The 20,988-nt window shown below is 36.2% G+C and overlaps 1 protein-coding gene across 3 annotated transcripts in view; it reads left to right on the top strand.

Annotated features, from left to right (window-relative positions):
• Positions 1–5,893: 5,893 nt before the first annotated feature.
• LOC104085184 (thiosulfate/3-mercaptopyruvate sulfurtransferase 1, mitochondrial-like) overlaps positions 5,894–20,988 on the top strand; it is a 51,150-nt gene continuing 36,055 nt past the window's right edge. For 2 of the 3 annotated variants that reach the window (XR_011408488.1, XM_070177281.1), the window contains exons 1-10: positions 5,894–6,136; positions 6,851–7,036; positions 7,620–7,679; positions 7,868–7,930; positions 8,167–8,291; positions 8,374–8,536; positions 11,671–11,730; positions 12,369–12,427; positions 14,242–14,323; positions 19,546–19,609. Coding sequence is in view for 2 of the 3 variants with exons in the window: in XM_070177281.1 (XP_070033382.1) it covers positions 6,029–6,136; positions 6,851–7,036; positions 7,620–7,679; positions 7,868–7,930; positions 8,167–8,291; positions 8,374–8,536; positions 11,671–11,730; positions 12,369–12,427; positions 14,242–14,323; positions 19,546–19,609 (970 nt within the window). In the remaining variant the exon portion in view is untranslated. The remainder of the gene's footprint in view (positions 6,137–6,850; positions 7,037–7,619; positions 7,680–7,867; positions 7,931–8,166; positions 8,292–8,373; positions 8,537–11,670; positions 11,731–12,368; positions 12,428–14,241; positions 14,324–19,545; positions 19,610–20,988) is intronic. The other variant, XM_070177280.1, reaches the window with a different exon arrangement.

The following is a 20,988-nucleotide window of genomic DNA, read 5'->3' on the forward strand; positions in this document are numbered from 1 at the left end:
TAAATAATGAATGAAAGAAAGAAAAAATTTGATTGGTTTGGTGACTCCGATAAGCCAATCAAATGAAATAGAAGTAATAATATTAAATAGTGAATTTTTGATCCTACACAACCATTAATGTCATATATGTTGCTAAACAATCCTAGTAATTCACATAGATAAGGGTGGCAAGTGAGCCGGTCCAGGCCCGGGACCGGCCCAGGACCGTGGGCCAAACGGGCCAGACCGTTTGGGCCGGTTTTAGCGGGTCTGGGCCGGTCTCGTGGGTCAGTCCTATGATTTGGGCCCGTCAGGCCCGGGACCGTTTAGCCCGTCAGGGTCCGGGACCGTTTAGCCCGGTCCCTTAGCGGGCCAAACGGTCCCAACGGCTATTTTTTTTTAAAAAAAATAAATATATATATATATATTTTTTTATTTTTTAAAAATATAGCCGTTGGGCTGTCAAAAATAGTCGTTGGCTATTTATAAAATAGCCATTTAACCCCCCAACTTTGTTTTAATCCCATACTTTTTATAATTACACTTTTTCCCTATTTTCAACTATAAATACCCCATCATTCTTTCATTTATTCTTACAAAATCCAATCTATCACAATCTCTCTCTAATTTTCTTCTATAATTGCTACTATTGCTTACTTTATTGTTACAATTTGTGAAACAATTGTGAAGTTGTTGAATTGAAGTCTTCAACGATAATCAATTTCCAACAAGTTGTTCGTCAATTCGGTAAACTCGTTCCAACTCTTAAGTTTTAATATTATAATTTTATTTGTTTTATTTATTTTCTATTACTTTATTAATTAAGATGGCTTCCTTAAAAAAACTTTTTGGTAAAAATAAGGAAAAATCCAAGAGTGACGAATCTAGTGCTCAATATGTTCCTCCCCCACTGCCCCGGGCTCCCCGAACCAAACTCCATATACGTCCTACACCTGCTATTCTTGATAGCGATAATAGTTTATTACAATTTACTGAAAGTCAATTTTGCCATAATATTATATCTGGTGAACAATTAGACCATGAATTAATGAATGTTCTTTATTCTAATCCAACTATTGATGAAAATGATGACGAGGAAATAGATTTTGATGAAACTCAACCGGATGATGATACACCAACTAGTCCTGCTCCTGATGTTAACCCAACTAGTGGTAACCCTGCTAATCCAAATGATGCCCCATTTGATACTCCTGTTACTAACCCTACTTTTTCTAGACAACCTAGCAAACGGACGAAAACATCTCCCGTTTGATCATTTTTTACTCAACTAATTCCAGAAAATAAGGCTAAGTGTAAAACTTATGGCACGGAGTTAGTTTTTAAATATTTTGGATCGCGGGGGAGGGGGGGGGGGGACTTTGGCTAGTTTTTAATTATTTTGGATCTTCGTCTGAAAGCTTTGGCCGAGGAGAAAAGTCTACCTACTCCTAGTCAGGTTGATCCTAGTATCGGTTCAAATCAATTTCAACCGGGAAGGAACACTGTTATCGGTGGTATTTTATATTATGATCCAAAAAAAGATCGGGAAGAATTGGCAAAAATGGTAACTGTTATGTGTTTACCCTATAGTTTTCCTTTTGACCCTAACTTTGTGCATTATATTAGAAAAAATTTTAATCCTACTTATAAAGGTTTTCCTCGCACAACCATAAAGAGCGATATTTATAAATATAAACATGAATATGAACAATATTTGCGCTATTTATTTACTCATATAAATTGTCGTGTTGCTATTACAACTGATATTGGTAGAAGTGGTAACGACTGTGATTACCTTACTGTTACCAGTAATTGGATTGATAAGGATTGGATAATGCAAAAGCGCATTATTTCTTATAGAATAATTAATTTACGTCACACATGGCAATTTATTGCTAGCACAATTACAGATATTTGTAGATATTTTTGTATTAGTGATAAAATAATGTCAATTTCAATGGATAATGCTACTAGTAACACAAATGCTATAGCCTTGCTTACCACTACGCTAAATCCTACATTTAGTGATATTTTTCATGTTAGATGTATTTGTCATATTTACCATTTAATTGTGGGTGATGGTATGAGAATTTTAAATATTGAAATTGAAAAGGTTAAAATGGCTCTTAACTGGCTTTTATATTCAAACCGTAGAAGTAGACTTAGATAATATTTTAAAAGATGCGATAAATTTGGCCTAAGAGAAAGAAAAGTTCTTAAACCTTGTCCAACTAGATGGAATTACATGTATGAATGTTTGGTTGTTGCATATGAATATAGAAACCCCATAAACTCAACATTTAATGCACATGTAAGTGATGATGATGAGCACCTTACAAATGGGGATTGGGCTAATGTTAAAATACATGTAGAATTTTTAGAAAAATTTCATATTGCTACAAATGAATTTTCTGGGAAATATTATCCTACTATTTCTAACTGTTTAGTTTATATTGCAGAACTTGCAAATTTGTTTGCTCATTTTTCAGAGGATGGAAAAATTTATAAACTTGCTATTGATTATATGAGAAAAAAGTTTAAAAAATATTTTTTTCCTATTCCCCCTATTTATGGTGTTTCTGCTTTGTTAAATCCTTGTATGAAATTAGGAGGTCCTCATTTTTGGTATGAAACTGTTTATAATGGTTTAGCACTTAAAGATGAGGAATTGTCTCAACTTCCGGAAACAATAGCCTCAATTAGAATAAATGCTCAAACTATTTTTAATACTTATCAAGTTGCATTAAATCATGCTAGACCAAATGTTCCAACTCATTCTTCTTCTGATTCTCAATCATCTAAAAGAACTGCGGGAGTAAGAGCACTTAGTGCTTGGGCGGGGTTTAGGGGTTCTCAAGGTTCTAGTAGTAGTAATTTTTCACAACTAAATGAGCTTGAAATTTATTTGTCGCAGGGAATTGAGGAAGTGAATCCCGACGGTTCCTTTAATCTTTTGGAATGGTGGAAGGACAAAGAAAAACACTTTCCTGTTCTTTCAGGATGACCCGAGATATTTTAACTATTCAAGCTTCAACAGTGGCATCAGAGAGCGCTTTTAGTCAAGCAAGACTTCAACTCGGTGATTATAGGGAGAGTTTGGAAAAATCAGTACTTTTCAGAGATTGGATCCGGTCAGAAAGAAGAAATTTTGGACTTGCTGAATCACAACCAGATGAAGACGAAGCTTACGAAGAAATGCTAACTGAACTTGCGGAGGATGTTGCTTCGCTCGGGAGTGGCGATGACCAAGCAACTTTTCTGCCACCACCAACGGAAATTCCTCCGGACCTCGATAGATTTATGAAGTTTGTAAGAGATACCATGTAACTTGTATGAACAAAAATTAGTATGTATTAGCTCTGATGGTAAGCACCATCCACTTCCAACCAAGAGGTTGTGAGTTCGAGTCACCCCAAGAGCAAGGTGGGGAGTTCTTGGAGGGAAGGATGTCGAGGGTCATTTGGAAACAGCCTCTCTACCCCAGGGTAGGGGTAAGGTCTGCATACACACTACCCTCCCCAGACCCCACTAGTGGGATTATATTGGGTTGTTGTTGTTGTTGTTGTATATTTTGGCACATCTTGATTAGTTTCTTTTTCTTCTCAATAGTGGTATTAGCACCTTGTTGTGCTCATTCCATAGGGGGATGAAGACTAAGAAAGATATTGCCATATTTTTTAATGCTATAATAAAATTACAAAGGCATATCTCTTTACAATATTTTTGTCTTTAGACTTAGATATTATTTTTAACATCCTTTTGTCTTTAGACTAATATATATACTATACTATACTATACTATATATACATCTTATATATAGTATATAAGCTTTATATATAGCTTATCGAATATAACTTTTATATATATACTATACTATACTATATATACATCTTATATATAGTATATAAGATGTATATATAGCATATAGAATATAGCTTATATATAAATATACTATATATACATCTTATATCGATATATATATATATATATATATACTATACTATACTATACTATATATACATATATAGTATATAAGATGTATATATAGCTTATCGAATATAACTTTTATATATATATATTATACATTTAATATATATTCTATACTATACTATACTATATATACATATATAGTATATAAGATGTATATAGTATATATTATACATTTAATATATATATATATATATACATCTTATATATAGTATATAAGATGTATATATAGCTTATCGAATATAGCTTATATATATATATATCTTATATACTATATATAAGATGTATATATAGTATAGTATATATATATATATATATATATATATATATATATATATATATATATATATATATATTATATACTATACTATATATACATCTTATATATAGTATATAAGATATATATATAGCTTATCGAATATAGCTATATATATATATATATATATATATACATCTTATATCGATATACTATATATACATCTTATATACTATATATATTCGATATTAAATATTGAATATTAAAATTTAGGATGTTAAATAAAATTTAGGTCACAATTCTATAATAAAATTTACAAAGCATTGCCTTAGATAGTTTTTTAACATTCTTTTGTCTCTAATATCTATTTATTTTTATTTTTTTAAAAATATATGTTGGACCCACTTAGTCCGTTTAGCCCGCGGGCCGGGACCGTTTAGTCCGGGACCAAACGGTCTCAGTTCCGGACCAATCCATACAAAAGCCCGTTTGGCCCGCCCCCATTTAATTTGGAATTGGCCCGGGACCGTTGAACCGGCCCACTTGACCCGTTTAGGTCCGGAATCGGCCCACTTGCCAGCCCTACACATAGAAGATTAAGGAACCCATAGTCTTTCTCAAAATTCTTTAGCAAAGAAGAACGGATGAGGAAAAGTTATTCCTCCAGGTCAACTCAAAAGCTCAACTGCTCAAGTGCAATTTGACTCTTCTTGATGATAAAGTACATCAATAAAAAGGTCAACATCATGTTTTTTTAAAACATATACAGCCTCGTCCCTCGAATTAAAGTAAACAACTTAAGATAAGAATTAGAATATTTTAAGTAATATCATATTTCTTAGTAACAAAATATTTTGTACTTGTAGTTCCTTATTACCCCTTTGAATTTTTATGACCGAATATTTTGTACGCTAAGTTGGACCAATTATGTCCATCATATTTTCTCTCGTAAATTTGAACCATCAAATACTAAAATATTCTGTTGTAAAGGACTTAGCGAAGAAAGATGACATTCCGTATAAAAATGTTGTTGTTGTATTTATTGATCGCCTTTTTATGACTTGATGACTTGTAATATGCTTAAAACTGATGTAGTAGAGTTTCATCTCACGAAGACGCTTGAATCAAGTAAATCTCTACTAATGCTACAAGCTATGTTGTACAATATCACTTTTTATATGCGGCAAAATATTTTAAATGAGATCCAATTTTAATGTGTTTAAGAATTGGATTCTTCTATTCAGTTATGTATAACACTTTTATGACCAACACAATCAATCATGAGCATGCGACTTATGATGATTGCGCTAACTTTTGAGCCATTAATAAAATATGTAAAGGGCTAAAGCTCAAGTCATGAACAAATATGACTCTAGAGTCGACTTATAGCTTCACTTGCCTATTTGGCTTTAAATCGCAATCGTAGGCTCATTAATCACCTAACGATTTTAAACTCGTCAAGTTTATCTAGTTGTACATTATTTAAAAAAAAAACTTTAGTCTTAATAGTCGAAAAAAATTATTGTCAACATACACTGAATGTAATAATGAGTAGTAAATCATTTAATAATTATTTTTTAATCTTTACATATATTTATTGTTACAATACAATACGTTTGTTGTTTATGTCTTAGAAAATAAATAAATCAATTTTAAAGTCCTTGGCATCATCTATCATCACTTGTAAGAGCTGCAGCTGTTTGATCCTGCAATACGATCCCCTTACCAAACAAAAGTTCAGAAAAATCCCCAAAAAGCCGATCCCCTTCCTTTCTTTTTCACTTGGTAATATGTTGTGATATTCCTATGGCTTCAGCCGTTTTATCCAAGAGTCTCTTTGCCTACCGCTTTCTTAAATCCTCCTCCACTTCCTTACTCTGCCCAAAACCCCGATTTTCGCTCTCTGCCTTCACCGTGAGTTCTCCTTATATTCTTTCACTACTTGCTATTTTTTTGCTTCTAGTTGTATATGCAAATCTGGTTCATTTTGATGATGATGCATTTTCTTCAGTTGGTCATTGTTATCATCATAGTTGCTATTTACTAAACCGGCCTTTTGTGAAGATTATCCATTTGATAATCGCGTCTTGCAAATAAGATGTCAGTTAACTTTTTTGCTTCGGGTTCAATAGAATCCATTAGCTTTGTCTCACCCTGTATAGGTGTTAAAGATGTCAGTATTTTTTTGTTAGAAGTTTTTTTCTGAAAAAGTACTTTTGGAGAATAGAGTTTGTGTTTGGCTAATCAATTTGAAAAACATTTTTGCTAATATTACAGCATCGATTTGTGATTGGCCAAGGTTCCAAAAGTTCCATTTTTGAAAAGCTGCTTCTGGCTCTGCCACTACACAAAAGCATTTATTTTTTATTAAAAGCTTGGCCAAATATCTCAACTCTCTAAAATAAGCATTTTGTTTTTCAAAAATAACCATTTTCGACTTCTCAGAAGCTTGGCCAAACAGGCTACAAGAGTTATTGGATAATTTTAGTTCTTGGGAAAAGTGTGGTTTCTTTCATGTCATGTGGAAATTTGTTAGCAGCACAACAACTTTCTGGCTCTTATATATTCTTGTATTTATTTGCCATAAAAAGTTGACAACAGTGTTTATCATTTGCTTAATCCTTGCAGAGGAAACCATTTCATTTGCAAGCAGCTCCAATCTACTACTCTAACAAGGTTATTGATTCTTTTACTCGTATGGCTTCCTCAACTGTTGGGGCACAACCATCATTCTCAACACTAGCAATGTCAACCAATGAATCGGTTGTTTCAGTTGACTGGCTCCATGCAAACCTCAGAGAGCCTGACTTAAAGGTGTGTGATTGATGTTTTTAATCTTACTGCAGCGCTTACCAGGCAAACGCTTGGTAAACAATAAAAATGGTGGGTGGAGCCAGGAATTTATACAAGGGGATTCAAAATTGTCACACTTGGGATCTGAACTTATGACCTAAAGCAATTTGTGAACTCTTTTCGCCACTTGTAGAACTTTCCCCTGTGTCAAGGGGATTCAACAACTTATCAATAGCTAGCTAACAAAACTAGTTTTGCCTATTTGCACAGTATAATGTTTCGATGAAGGGGCTTGATAAAAAAATGTTTCGACGAAGGAGATTCAATTGAACCCCCTTCCTTCAAGTATGGCTGTTATTACAACGGTCTAACTACATTTTCTGTTCTACATATTAAACCTAAAGTTATGATATTTTTGCACTCAGCCCAAGCCTTTCAAATGTACAATGATTTCCTTTTTCTTTTCAAATCTATTTAGCAATGCTTTTGCATGTGTTATCTTTCTCTTTCAATTAGTTGGGTGAGGAGTGTGGTGCAGGTTGTATTATGTAAGGCATCTGTCATACAGAACTGAAATGTTGTTTCTTTTTCCTTTTTCCTAAAGGTGTTAGATGCATCTTGGTACTTGCCAGACGAGCAGAGAAATCCACTTCAGGAGTATCAGGTGGTGGCTCCTAAGAAATTTTTGTTTGATGACACTGCTTTATCTTGATTCTTTGATTGCTTTGTAGTAAATATGTTCATAAACAAGCAATTTTCATTTTCTCATTAGTTTCTTTTATGGTAATTTGTTCAACAGTGCCCTTCTTTCTGTTTTTTCTGGTAGAATTTTTCTAACTTTGCTTTGAACAGGTCGCGCACATACCTGGAGCACTGTTCTTTGATGTGGATGGAATATCTGATCGAACTACAAATGTGAGACATCTTCCCTGCTAAATTTTTTTCTCCTCTTCAAAGAATGATTTTGCTCTATGTAAAGGCAAGTTACTAACCTTCTCTGGCTTCAGTATTGTACCATCTTTGTTTCATTTTAGTCCCATCTGTTTCTACACTTGTAGTAGATGCTTTAGCTAGTCATCCGACATGCTTTTGAGATGGATGTCATCACCTTTTATGGTATAAAAAGCTTCATTAATTGGTTGATTTATCAGTTGCCGCATATGTTGCCATCTGAAGAAGCATTTGCAGCTGCTGTATCTGCTCTTGGTATCAAAAACAAAGATGGTGTCGTCGTATACGATGGCAAGGGCATTTTCAGTGCGGCTCGTGTTTGGTGGTGAGTTATTCATTTGATGATAAAAGGCAGATAAGCCCATGTCATCCAAAAGTGACTAATCGATAGCAAAATCGGTAATCAGGATGTTTCGAGCCTTTGGACATGACAAAGTTTGGGTTTTGGATGGTGGCTTGCCAAGATGGCGTGCTTCAGAATATGATGTCGAATCAAGTGCATCTGGTGACGCGATTCTGAAAGCTAGCGCTGCCAGTGAGGCAATAGAGAAAGTATATCAAGGACAAATGGTAAGATAAATACTGTTTCCTATGAGCTTACTGTGCTTGAATATCCTTTAAAAAAACAAGATTTCCACAAAAAAGTTAATTTTTCTTTAACCATTCTAAAGCATAGCACCTTTTGATGCAATACTGTAATAGGACAATATTCTCTGAGATAGGCTGTATTCTTGGACTTTTGCTGCATCATACCAAATTTTGTTTAAGAATTGTCTTTCTTGGTGCTTCCTGAATATCCGGAGGGCTCAATGGACAAGAGGGTGTCTACTTCTGGGTTTCATGTTTAACCTTCGTTATGTAAGGGATGTCAACTTTTGCTTAAAAGTCAAGTCAGACTGTCTTTTTAGATTCTGTTCTCCTTTGCTTTGTGTACAAGAGGTGGACTTAAAAACTCCTACTCTATGCTTAAGGAGTCAATTAAATCCATCATGTTTCCTAGCTCCTTAACTCTATTCACTTTGTTTGAAAAATACAAATAGTGAAGATGACGATACTTTACAAAGGTTATACGTTCGTTTTCTCTTTTAACACCTATGATTCCCTTCTAACCATATAGTCCAGATTATACACAAAAGTATGGAGCACCAAATCTGTTTCTTATTCTTTCCAGTCTTTTGCTCTTGTCAACTGTTGAGAGATTGCTTGAAATCTCTTGGCATGTCCCAAATAAACCCAACTATAGTTACAATCTTTTTCCATATCTGCCAGAATTATCTGCAATGAAGAAAGAGATGATTGACTTATTCTAAGGAATCTTCACACTAAAAGCATCTACTGCACAATGGATATTCTCACTTATGCTATGTTGCACAGACTTTCCAAAATGATGCCGCACCCGTGTCGGATCCTCCAAAAATATACTATTTTTAGAGGATCCGACACTCAACCGGCAACATTTTCGGAGAGTCCGAGCAACATAGCTCTTATGTAATTGTTTTTTCACTACAACAACAACAACAACAACAACCCAGTATAATCCCACTAGTGGGGTCTGGGGAGGGTAGTGTGTACGCAGACCTTACCCCTACCCTGGGGTGGAGAGGCTGTTTCCGATAGACCCTCGGCTCCTTCCCTCCAAGAACTCCCCACCTTGCTCTAGGGGTGACTCGAACTCTTTTTCACTATCTTCTGTAAATTGTGTCGAGTCAAGCGAGCATCATGACTTACAATCCACCCAAAACATGCTACTTTTGTGGGGACTTTAACCTCCAAGGTCGACAAGAGGGGTTGCTCCGATGGTCAGCACTCCCCACCTACAATCCCAGGGTCGTGGGTTCGAGTCACCAAAGGAGCAATAGCTCCAACAAAGGGGGATTAAAAAAAAAAAAAACCTCCAATGTCACTGATTTTCCAGATCTGCCAGACTTGTCTGCAACGTAGAAAGAGATGATGCACTGATTCTAAGGGATCTTCACACGGAAAGCATCTACTGCATAATGGATACTCTCTCTTCTGTAAATGGTCTTGAGACTTCCTCTTCATATTTTGGAATCTTGTCGATACATCTCCAGTTTAGTACACATTGATAAACTTTGCCATGCTAAACATCTATTACATTCTCCCACAGCTATTTCTGCTGTCACGATGTCTCCAGTGCCATTTGAAGAGTAGGATTTTGTTATGATATTTCAAGTTCTTGACTCCTGCTCCACATTTTTTTTCCATGGATACGGTAGACCATATGACTAGATCTTTCTCGTCTTCTCAGAATTGCCTTCCTATAGAAAAATTGCTTCTTATGTTATTCAATTTCTTTCCAACACTGGAAAGTATAGGCAGTAAGGACATCAAGTAGGTAAGGATGTCATCCAAAACGCTATCGGCCAGTGTAAGTCTTTCCCCTAAAGATAAGTATTGCTTCTTACAGGGAGTTGGCTTCTTCTCACATCTATTAATGAAACTTCACCAAGCACCAAGGTCTTTAAATTTTGCTCCCAAATACTGGGGAAGGTAGACAATAGGGAATGTTTCCACTTCGTAACCTAAAATCACTGCCAAATAGTGTATCACCTGATCAGCATCACGGGAAAAATACATGCAAGTCCTGAAACAAGGTTGGAGACGAAATCATGGTCAAACTTAACCGACAACCAAAGCATTAAGAGTCGTGGTCATGTATCATAGCTTAATCGGAAGGTACTAGGAGCCACTGAAGATGGTCAATCTCATATTCGTGTACCCTCTATAAGGTCATCCATGGAATGGAATAGGAGATCTCCAGTTAGGTTAGGGATTTGAAGCCTGAGGGTTGTGAATTCCTTTACATAGTCTTTCGATGGTGTCAGTTTGCTTCGACTCCTTCAACTTCCGCCAAGCCTCATATATGACATTGACAGGATAGGACTGGTTTTTGAGCTCAGTCTTGAACTGGTCCCCAAGTGCCACTGTGACAAAGACCCTTCTCCATGTCAGCTTTCTTTCTGTGCCACGGGGTGACAGTGTTGGTCAGATATAGGATTGCGTTACGTACTTTCCCACATGTTCAATCGCGAAAGCAAACTGTCCAAGTGGTACAGTTAAAACAGCAGTCTTTGTGCTGAATCATTTATAAAATTTACCTTACCTTCCAAACGAAGGCAAACTGTCACAAGTGCTGCAAGCACGCTTAGTTTAAGACCTAGGCTGTGACAAGGTGGTATCAGAGAACCTTGTATTCCTACATTTGCTCTGACCAATAGATTGAGAGCATATATAGTGTTTCTGTAAGACTGTAACATAATGATATCCAACTTTTACGGATTAATTGAATTTTAAAACTCTTGCATTCTATCTCGACATGTAAGTTTAACATCAAGGATTATAAATTGGAGCTTTTGGTAATTTCTTCTGTTTACTGCAGTGCCAAAAGTTTCAACTAACTAATGTTGTTTTCCATAGCATGAAGCTTTTCGAAGTAAATGATATGATATTTGACAATTTTCTATTTTCTTTCAAGCTCTGTCTTCTTGGGGCATGAATATGATGAATCTTTGCAAGTACCTTTTTTCCCGTTGGAATATATGTAAATAGAGTTGAAACATCAGTTTTTCTTGCCTTATAAAAATTGTCGGTACATTTTCACTCTCCCTCTCTTTGTAGCTTCTGAAATTGTGCATTTAATGTATATTGTTTTAATATTTCTCTTAGAAATTTTTTTTGTGCAGGTTGGACCTACTACCTTCGAGACCAAGTTTCAGCCGCATCTTGTCTGGAATCTCGATCAGGTTGGTTTCCTTGTTGTGCTTTCTGCCTACAGCACTTGCTGGGAGCAGCATCTAGCCATGTGTCACCGAAGCTGGTGGTAATGGCAAGGAACTTTTCTGGATTATCAAGACCTAGGCTGTATACAGATTCAAACTACTTATAATTACATTATTTCTTGTTCCAGATACAATTTAGAGCTGATGGATGGTAGGTCTAGAGAAAAGGGACAACATGAACCGAACTAGTAACAGATTGTGATTAGTGGGTATTAAGCAGCTTGTTGATTCATATTTGTGACCCTTAGTGCAACTTTATTCTGCAAAATCCTGCTCCAGTTTCCTTGAGTGACTGTGAGAGCTCCACTGAGTTTCTGAAGAAAATCTAGGATTATGACCTTTATTGGTTGTTTTCTGCTTAGGTCTGTTTCATTGTCTGGAGAAACTGGTTATTGCCGCTCTTTGTGAATATCAACTGTTGGATGACTGTATGATAGTCCAATATGGGAAAAAATGCGAACACAATCTTTGTCCTTATTTTTACATATGTCAACAAGATTGATCTTTCAATATGCTATCCATATTTAACTATATTTGTGATTTTTTGTCATTAATTCTAGCTTAGTTATAGATTTGGAGATATAATTTGTTTATATTCTCAGGTTAAAAGGAACATTGAAGACAAAACATATCAGCATATAGATGCTCGATCCAAAGCTAGGTACTTCATTATGTCTGCAAACTAATTTCTTTATACGTGATAGACTAATATGCTAAGCTATTTGCTCAACAATACATGTACCAAGATGAGAAAGTTATTTATATATTTTATTTTTGTCAGTTAGTTCTTGAAGCAATTATAGCCTTTGTGACCATTAGATTTTACTTCTCCCTCCTAATTTATGTGACACATTAAGTTTCAAAATGTTTCACATGTGCTACGAATAGTAGTGATTTTTTATTGGACCATCCCATACCTCAAAGATTTCAACTTCATTAAAAGCACAAAGTTAACTAATGAGGTGATGCTCTCCTTTTCAACAATTAGTTCAATATGCTAGTCAAATAGTCTTTGTGCCTTGGCAAATATGTCGTATGATTAGAGATGCGGGAGTAATATCTTTTGGCATGTCTTGCTGGATGCTCTACTTTTGAATAATTTCTTCAATATGCTAGTCAAAGAGTCTTTTGCCGTATTATGTTTTATGATTAGAAAGGTCGGAGTAATATATTTTGGCATGTCTTGTCATCTAGATGGCCGTGATCGAATATATGAAAATTTTTCTTTCTTATGATACATTATGTTTAGGACATGAGGGCAGAACCCTACTACTCCTGATGTGACTGTCGGCATAGCCAAATTAAACATTTAGCAATGGCTCCAATTAATGTGCCTTAGCTAGTAGGAAAAATTAGATATTTCAGTGGTTACCCTAGGGAAATGGAATCCTGAAGATGTTGCAAATATATCCTTCTTTGATCTGCTCAAATTCACCATAGTTATAGAGTAAGGATTTATTAGTGTTTTAAGACATCTCACATATCTACTGGTTCATGAATGGACCACTCATTATGTAATGTCTTAAATAGGTAAGGGGTGCTTATATATGTTTTCTTTACAGATTTAGAATATTATAGCAACTTCTTTTTTTAACTGATGTGAAAGGAGCATTCTCACATTGTCCCCACGGGTTACTCACTTGGCAAAGGTTGAGGAAGTTGTGTCTAGGTCACAGGTTGGAGTCCTGTGCCGAGCAAACTAACTTTAGTTTTTAAGTGGAGAAGGGTAGAGGGGCGGACCCATTGTCCCCGAGTTCCGAAGGTTGCAGTTGGCCCAAAGCGTCGGGTCCAAACGTATTTCTCGGTCATAAATAAAGAGGGAGCATTCTCACATTATCTTCTACAGTAGGATTTCTTCCCTTATTGGCGCCATCACTTTGCTTAGAAATAAAAAAATATTGATTTCTGCTGTCTTTTAGGTACTGTATCATGATGGTCTAGGAAAAATCATCTTAAGAATAGTTTTTACAGGTTAGGTCATATCCACATTTCAAGTTGTTTTGGTGAAGTTGCTTTCTTAGTCATTTTTATTTTCAAGAATTATTGTTTCTGCATAGTCATATCATGGAAGCTAGGCGCAGTATTGCTTGTCCAAGAATGAGTAATTGTGCATATCTTCTCTTTTCATTTAGCTATAACACAGATGCTGCTCTCTTCTGTTTTGAGTTTAAAACAAAGCTACATCGATGTGGTACCCAAAGACGTACAAACATAAGATATGTTGGTGTGGAGTAACAGTTTATGTTTTTTTGGATAATTAAAGATAAATGTACCTGACATTAGATTAGGAAATAAGCTTTTATTAAAAGGAGATAATAGAGGCCATAAATTCAAAATCTACTACACTTGACTGAAGCAAGTGGAACTGTTTTAATGTGTAAAATTTTCCAGAATTCATTTTAAGCAAGCTTAATTTTTTCTAGAGTTAATCAATATTTGTTTATTTATCTAGAGTTCTGTTTTGCACCTTTTTAGGTTTGATGGTGTTGCACCAGAGCCTCGAAAAGGAATAAGAAGTGGACATGTACCTGGGAGCAAGTGTATTCCGTTTCCACAGGTGAGGATCTGTGTGTTGAAGAAAAATGGTCTTTTCAGTATTCTGAAGCAGTTATTCTATTTCATCTCTTGTATAAACCATTTCCTGCTTGAAATTGAGATATGGCGAAGTATTTCCACTTGAATAGGTAAATTATTTGTATGCTAGTTCCAAAATGTATTTGATGCTTTGATACCAAAATAATAACAAAGTAAGAAACAACTAATTAAGTTAAACTTAATTATAGACATGAAAATTTCCGTACAAATGGGCTGGCTTCAACATCCAGAGGATGGCTTACCAAGCCACACAAACAGTAAATTTGCTTATAGTCGCAAAAGTTTTTCTACCAATGGGCTGGCTTCAACATCTTGAGGATGGCTTGTCAAGCTACGCAACTCGGAAAACTTTTGTTTTACAACTAAATTTAGCTGTTATAACTTAGAAAATGTTCGTACTACAACTAGCTAACTTTCTTAGATTATTCTTAGTTCATTTTCATATAAGGATCAGCCTTTTCATCTATTTCGAAAGAAAGAACAAAAGAGAAATTTAGAAGGAACTCGTATATAATATATCACAAAAATTTACAATGGTTACTAGATGATCTTCTTAGTACTACATAGCCTCCTTTATATAGGGGATAAAAGGTTATTACAAGACAAACTTATCTACAAGTGGGTTCCCTTCGACATGTGAAAGACTTTAGCTAAAATAACTATTATACATGACAAAGCTTGTGAAAGTATGTGAAAAATGGGTAATATACATGACAAAGCATGTGAAAGCATGTGAAAGAAGGGTGATATATATGACACAGCATGTGGAAACATGTGGAAGCATGTGAAAGTGGGCCCCAGAGAGTATGTAAATATGAGAATTTTTTTGTTGATATGGATAGATGATTTTTAGGGTTTTTTGGCCGGTAATATGGGATTAAGATGAGAATAGCATGAGTTAAGGTTCAAATCCTCATTATCGGTTGGCGTCGATTCTGCACCGTATCTGGCCTTGTCTTCTGGGCTTCTTTTCAATTATCTTGTGTAGTACCGCTTGGTGCTTGATGATCTTGTTCCGCTGTGTTCCTTCTCCTCTGTTGGTAGAATTTGAGATGTAACATCAATTATGTAGTCTCAACCTGGCGACATCATGAGTGATTTTATATCGGATGCTTTCGTAAAGTGTCTGGTGTTCCTGTGCTGCTTCTCGGACCCGTTCCCAATGGGGATGAGTGCTGGTATAATTTCAATTTGCCCATTCCTTTGGCCATATTTCTCTTGGAATATACTTATTTTGCTGGAAAATAATACTTTGTGCTTTGATGTATTCTTCTTCCATGGATAAAATGGAGATGGAGAATTTCCACCAGAATGATATTTTTGCTTCTGCCTGAACCATTCTGTTAATAATCTTCACCAGTCTATGGAACATGAATATCTCCGCTTTGCAGGAATCTTTGAAATATTTCATCCAATACCTATGAGGCTTGAACCATAATAGAAACACTTTAAGAGCAGGTTCAATGTTGTTAAAGTCCTTGAACACATTGCACTTGAATTCCATGAAAATATAATACTGGTGACATAAGTATTAGAAAAATCATGAAAGTTCTTGGGAAATTCTCTGGCTTGTGCTATGAATACGTGACAAAATGGATATTCTGATTGACCCCAGATGGTTTAAGAATGGATCATCCGTGTTGCAGAAAAGTCTAGAGCTCGTAGTAAGTTCTTTCCATTATGATGGAGGGATCAAAGGGATTTATGAGGTTGAATAACTCTGGTGGGTGATATGTCGGTTTTAATAAACTGTTTTCTGAGACATTCGTAAACATAAAGATCTGGCTGGTGGGCTTTTATTTTGACCTCATCTTCTTTGGTGAAAATCTTTTTGAGATTTTCTATCTCGACTAGAAGAATTCTCAAAAAGATTTTCGCCAGAGAAGATGAAGTCAAAACAAAATCCAACCAGCCAGATCTTTATGTTTACAAATGTACCAGGAACCAGTTTATTAAAACCGATAGATCACCCATCAGAGTTATTCAACCTCATAAATCCCTTTGATCCATCCATCATAATGGAAGGAAATTACTACGAGCTCCGGGCTTTTCCGCAACACGGAGGATCCATTTTTAAACCATATGGGGTCAATCCAGAATATTCATTTTGTCACATATTCACAGCACAAGCTAGAGATTTTCCCCAAGAACTTTTATGGTTCTTCTGGTACTTATGTCACCAGTATTATATTTTCATGGAATTCAAGTGCAATTCGTTCAAGGACTTTGACAACATTGAACCTGCTCTTAAAGTGTTTCTATTGTGGTTCAAGCCTCGAAGGTATTGGATGAAATGTTTCAAAGATTCCTACAAAACGAAGATATTCATGTTCCATAGACCGGTGAAGATTATTAACGGAAAGGTCCAGGCACTAGTAGAAATATCATTCTGGTGGAAATATTTCGTCTCTATTTTATCCATGAAAGAAGAATACAAAAAAGCACAAAGAATTATCTTCCAACAAAATAAGTGTATCCAAGAGAGATATGGGCAAGTTGTACCACACTTATCCCCATTGGGAACGGATCCGAGAAGCAGCAAAGGAGTACTAGATGCTTTACGAAGTCATCCGATATAAAATCACCCATGACGTCGCCAGGTTGAGACTATATATTACACCTCACATTCCACCAAGAAAAGAGAAGGAACACGACATGATCGTCAAGCACCAAGTGGTACTACAAAAGATAATTGAAACGAAGCCTAGAAGATAAGGCCAGATACGAAGCAGAATCGACGTCAGCCGATAATGAGGATTTGAATCTTAACCCATGCTATTCTCACCTTAATCCCTGCCAAAAACCCTAAAAATCATCTTCCCATACCAAGACAAATTCTCATATTTTCATACTCCCCGGGCCCCACTTCCACACACTTTGCCATATATATCACCCAACTTTCACATGCTTTGTGATGTATATTACCCCTCTTTCACATGCTTTCACAAGTTGTCTTAGCCCGTTTGTACCTGGCGATAGATGTGCTGACGCGACACATTCAATGGGAAGTGCCATGGTGTATGTTATTTGCAGATGACGATGACGTAGTACTGATTGACGAGAGGCGAGGTAGGGTTAAAGCTATGCTGGAGGTTTGGAGACAGACCCTGGAGTCTAAAGATTTCAAGTTGAGCAGGATCAAAACAAAATACTTGGAGTGCAAGTTCTGTGAGGGGACTTACGAAGTAGATGTGAAGCTTAGTCAAGTCTATCCCCAAGAGAAATAGTTCCAAGTATCTTGAGTTTGTAACCAGGGTAACATGGAGATTGACGAGGATCTCACTTATCGTATTGGAGCCGGGTGGATGAAGTGGAGGTTCACATCTGGTTTTTTGGGGGATACAAATGTGCCATTAAGACTTAAAAAGGGTAACTTTACAGAGTGGTGGTTTGACCGACTATGTTGTATGGGGCTGAATGTTAGCTAGTCAAGAAATCCCATGTCTAGCAGATGGAAGTGGCAGAAATGAGGATGTTGAGATGGATGTGCGGGCATACCAGGAAAGATTAGATTAGGAAGGAAGTTATTCGGGATAAGGTCTGAGTGGCCCCTAAGGACGAAAAGATGTGGGAATCGAGGTTGAAGTGGTTTGGGCATGTGAAGAGGAAGAGGAGAGGCATAGTGGCCCTGTTTAGGAGGTGTGAGAGGTGGACCACGGCGGGTCTGAAAAAGGGTAGAGGTAGGCCCAAGAAGTACGGGAGATTGGTGATTAGGCAGGACATGACATTGTTTCAACTTATCGAGGACATGATACTCGATAGGAAGGTGTGGATGTCGAGAATTATGGTTGAAGGTTGACAGGTAGTCGAGAGTTTCTCCTAGTCTTACCAGTAGTATTACTATAATTTTTGTATTTTCTTATTCATAGATCTCTGTTTCTATCTGCTATATTGTTCGCTTTTGTTATCTTATTTCCTTGTTGTTATTGTTTGTTGCTTCCTTTTCACCGTCCCTTGAGCCAAAGGTCTAGCGAAAACAGTTTCTCTATCTTTACAAGGTAAGGGTAAGGTCTACATACATATTACTCTTCCCAGACCCCACTTATGGGATTACACTAAGTTTACTGCTGTTGTCATGTATAATAGTTTTTTACCTAAGGATCTTTCACATGTCTAACGGGACCCACTTGTAGATAAGTTTGTCTTGTAATAACCTCCTAGCCCCTCTATAAAGGAGGCTATGTAGTACTTGGAAGATCATCTAGTAATCATTGTAAATCTTTGTGGTATATTATATATGAGTTCCTTCTAAATTTCTCTTTTATTCTTTCTTTCGAAATGGATGGAAAGGCCGATGCTTATATGAAAATGGAATAAGAATACTCTAAGAAAGTTAGCTGGTTGTAGTACGAACGTTTTATGAGTTATAACAGCTAACTATGGTTGTAATGCAAAAGTTTTCTGAGTTGCGTAGCTTGGCAAGCCATCCTTTGGATGTTGAAGTCAGTCCATTGGTAGGAAAACTTTTGTGACTACAAGCAAATTTATTGTTTGCGTATCTTGGCAAGTTATCCTCTGGATGTTGAAGCCAGCCCATTTGTAGGAAAACTTTCTTATCTAAAATTAAGTTAACTTAGTTGTTTCTTACTTTGTTATTATTTTGACGGAGTATTGACTTTCAAGCATTGGTATCATCTGGACTATCGGATGCATGACATTGTAGGTTTCTCACATTGACAATAAGGAAAACCATGAGCTTCTTCTAAGTTTGATACATTTTGCTTAAAACCTTTTGAACGGAGTGTTAAAGAAGAAATTTCAATAGTTTGCCTCTCGTGTCAGCCATGAATCATTGTGGGCATATTGGGCTCTTGGATTCTACACTGATGCCCTTGTCTGTCTGCAAAGATTCTTGAAAGATGAGGCCTACCTGTCTCTTTGCCCTGCTAAGGGTGCACCTAGCATTGCACCTAATCCCTGGAAAAGACATTGTGTATAGCTACCTCTTCAATTTTCTTGCTTCTTTTCTTCGATGATTTATGCAAAGACCTATCTAGTTGAAGCTCTGAATCAACCTTGGATAGTCTCCAGCACTATGAGAGTTTGAACCAATGAAATGTGAGCTTCACACTGTTTTTGCTTGTAATTCCTTGTTTCCAAAAGCTTAATCCTAATTAATCCTAGACTAGATCAAGTTCTGTAGCTATATGATAAAATCTATCTGTTTGTGGTGATTCTTTTCAGATGCTGGATGGCTCGCAAACACTCTTATCCCATGAAGAGCTCAAGAAAAAATTTGATCAAGAAGGTAACAATTGGTCTCGTGTTCTTAGCTTAGAGTTTGAGCATGTTTCATTTATGTGGTTTTGCTTTCCTGCTATTTTTAGTCTTGTTGAATATTAGATCTCATAAAAACAGTGAGCCATATGTGAAAGAGTGCGTGCTTGTTTGAGGCGGGTTTAAGACCTGAAGCTACCATGAAGCTCAGGTTGGGTGCTTCAGTGCAAGCTCCTCATTGAAAAGGCTTGCCGCTCATTGCCCATACAGTCCGGCACCTCCTTTAAGAGGGCAACACTACAATAAATATAGTCGGCAAAAATGGAACATTTATTATTAAGAACATTTTCCTTAGTGATTAGAAAAAAGATTTGAAACTTTAGTATATAAAATAATATTTACAAAAAGAACTTAACATTTACATGTAAATCAGAAAATATGAAATAGTATGTGAACTTAATTGACTTGACTTTTTCTTCATATATATCTCTTAATTATAGTTTTTTTTAAAAATAATCTGTTCTCCATATAACAACTGCGTGTATATTAGTTATTTTTTCTTGCATTAAATACATTTTTCTTTGTTTTTTAGCAATTTTTTCCCACTAAAACCATGCTTTAATTGCATTTTGTGCTTTAAGCCCCAATATATTTTGGCGCTTTTCTATGCTTTTTGCCTCTGTTAGTTTACATGCCTCTGTTAGTTTACAGCATGTATATAGTGTAGTATTGTTCCACATTGGTAGAAGAGTAGTATGTCCTTGTATAGTATAGCTATAAATAAGGACCTCTTGTATTGTATTGTTCATCCAATATCAATAACATATTTTTTCCCATGCCTTCTCACATGGTATCAGAGCAATTGTGAGAGACTTATCGCTGTGCATAAATTCCAGCGATTCCGGGAAAGAGAAATCGCTGTGCATAAATTCTAGCGATTCCGGGAAAGAGAAATCAGTACTTTTTTAAGGCTGTTTTCTATCTGCTTCATTTCTGTCAGTGTTGTGCAAAATCCAACACTACCACAAGAGTCGTCACTGTCCGGCGACCAAACCCCAGTGAAAAAATCCGGCAGCAGCCTCCTCACGCGCCTCCACGCGCCACCAGAAGCTCACGCGCGTGAGCTCACGCGCCGGCGCGTACGACCACTTCCGGCCATTTTTTGAAAATCTTCCTTCAGAACAGTTGGGTCGCCTGGTAATTCCGACCCTACTGTTTTCATTTCATTCCAAAAACTTTGAGTTTTTTTCCGGCAGCTACAGTACTATTCCGACAGCTACAGTACTATTCCGACAGCTACAGTATTTCAGTATTTTGTTTCTGTGTTTCCGTATACTGTTTCAGTGGATTACAGTTGATTCTTTCTCCTATTTGGTAATAATTTGGAACAATGTCTTTGGGATTTGATGC

Source organism: Nicotiana tomentosiformis, chromosome 6 (assembly GCF_000390325.3).
Source record: "Nicotiana tomentosiformis chromosome 6, ASM39032v3, whole genome shotgun sequence".
In the NCBI taxonomy this organism is placed as follows: domain Eukaryota; kingdom Viridiplantae; phylum Streptophyta; class Magnoliopsida; order Solanales; family Solanaceae; genus Nicotiana; species Nicotiana tomentosiformis.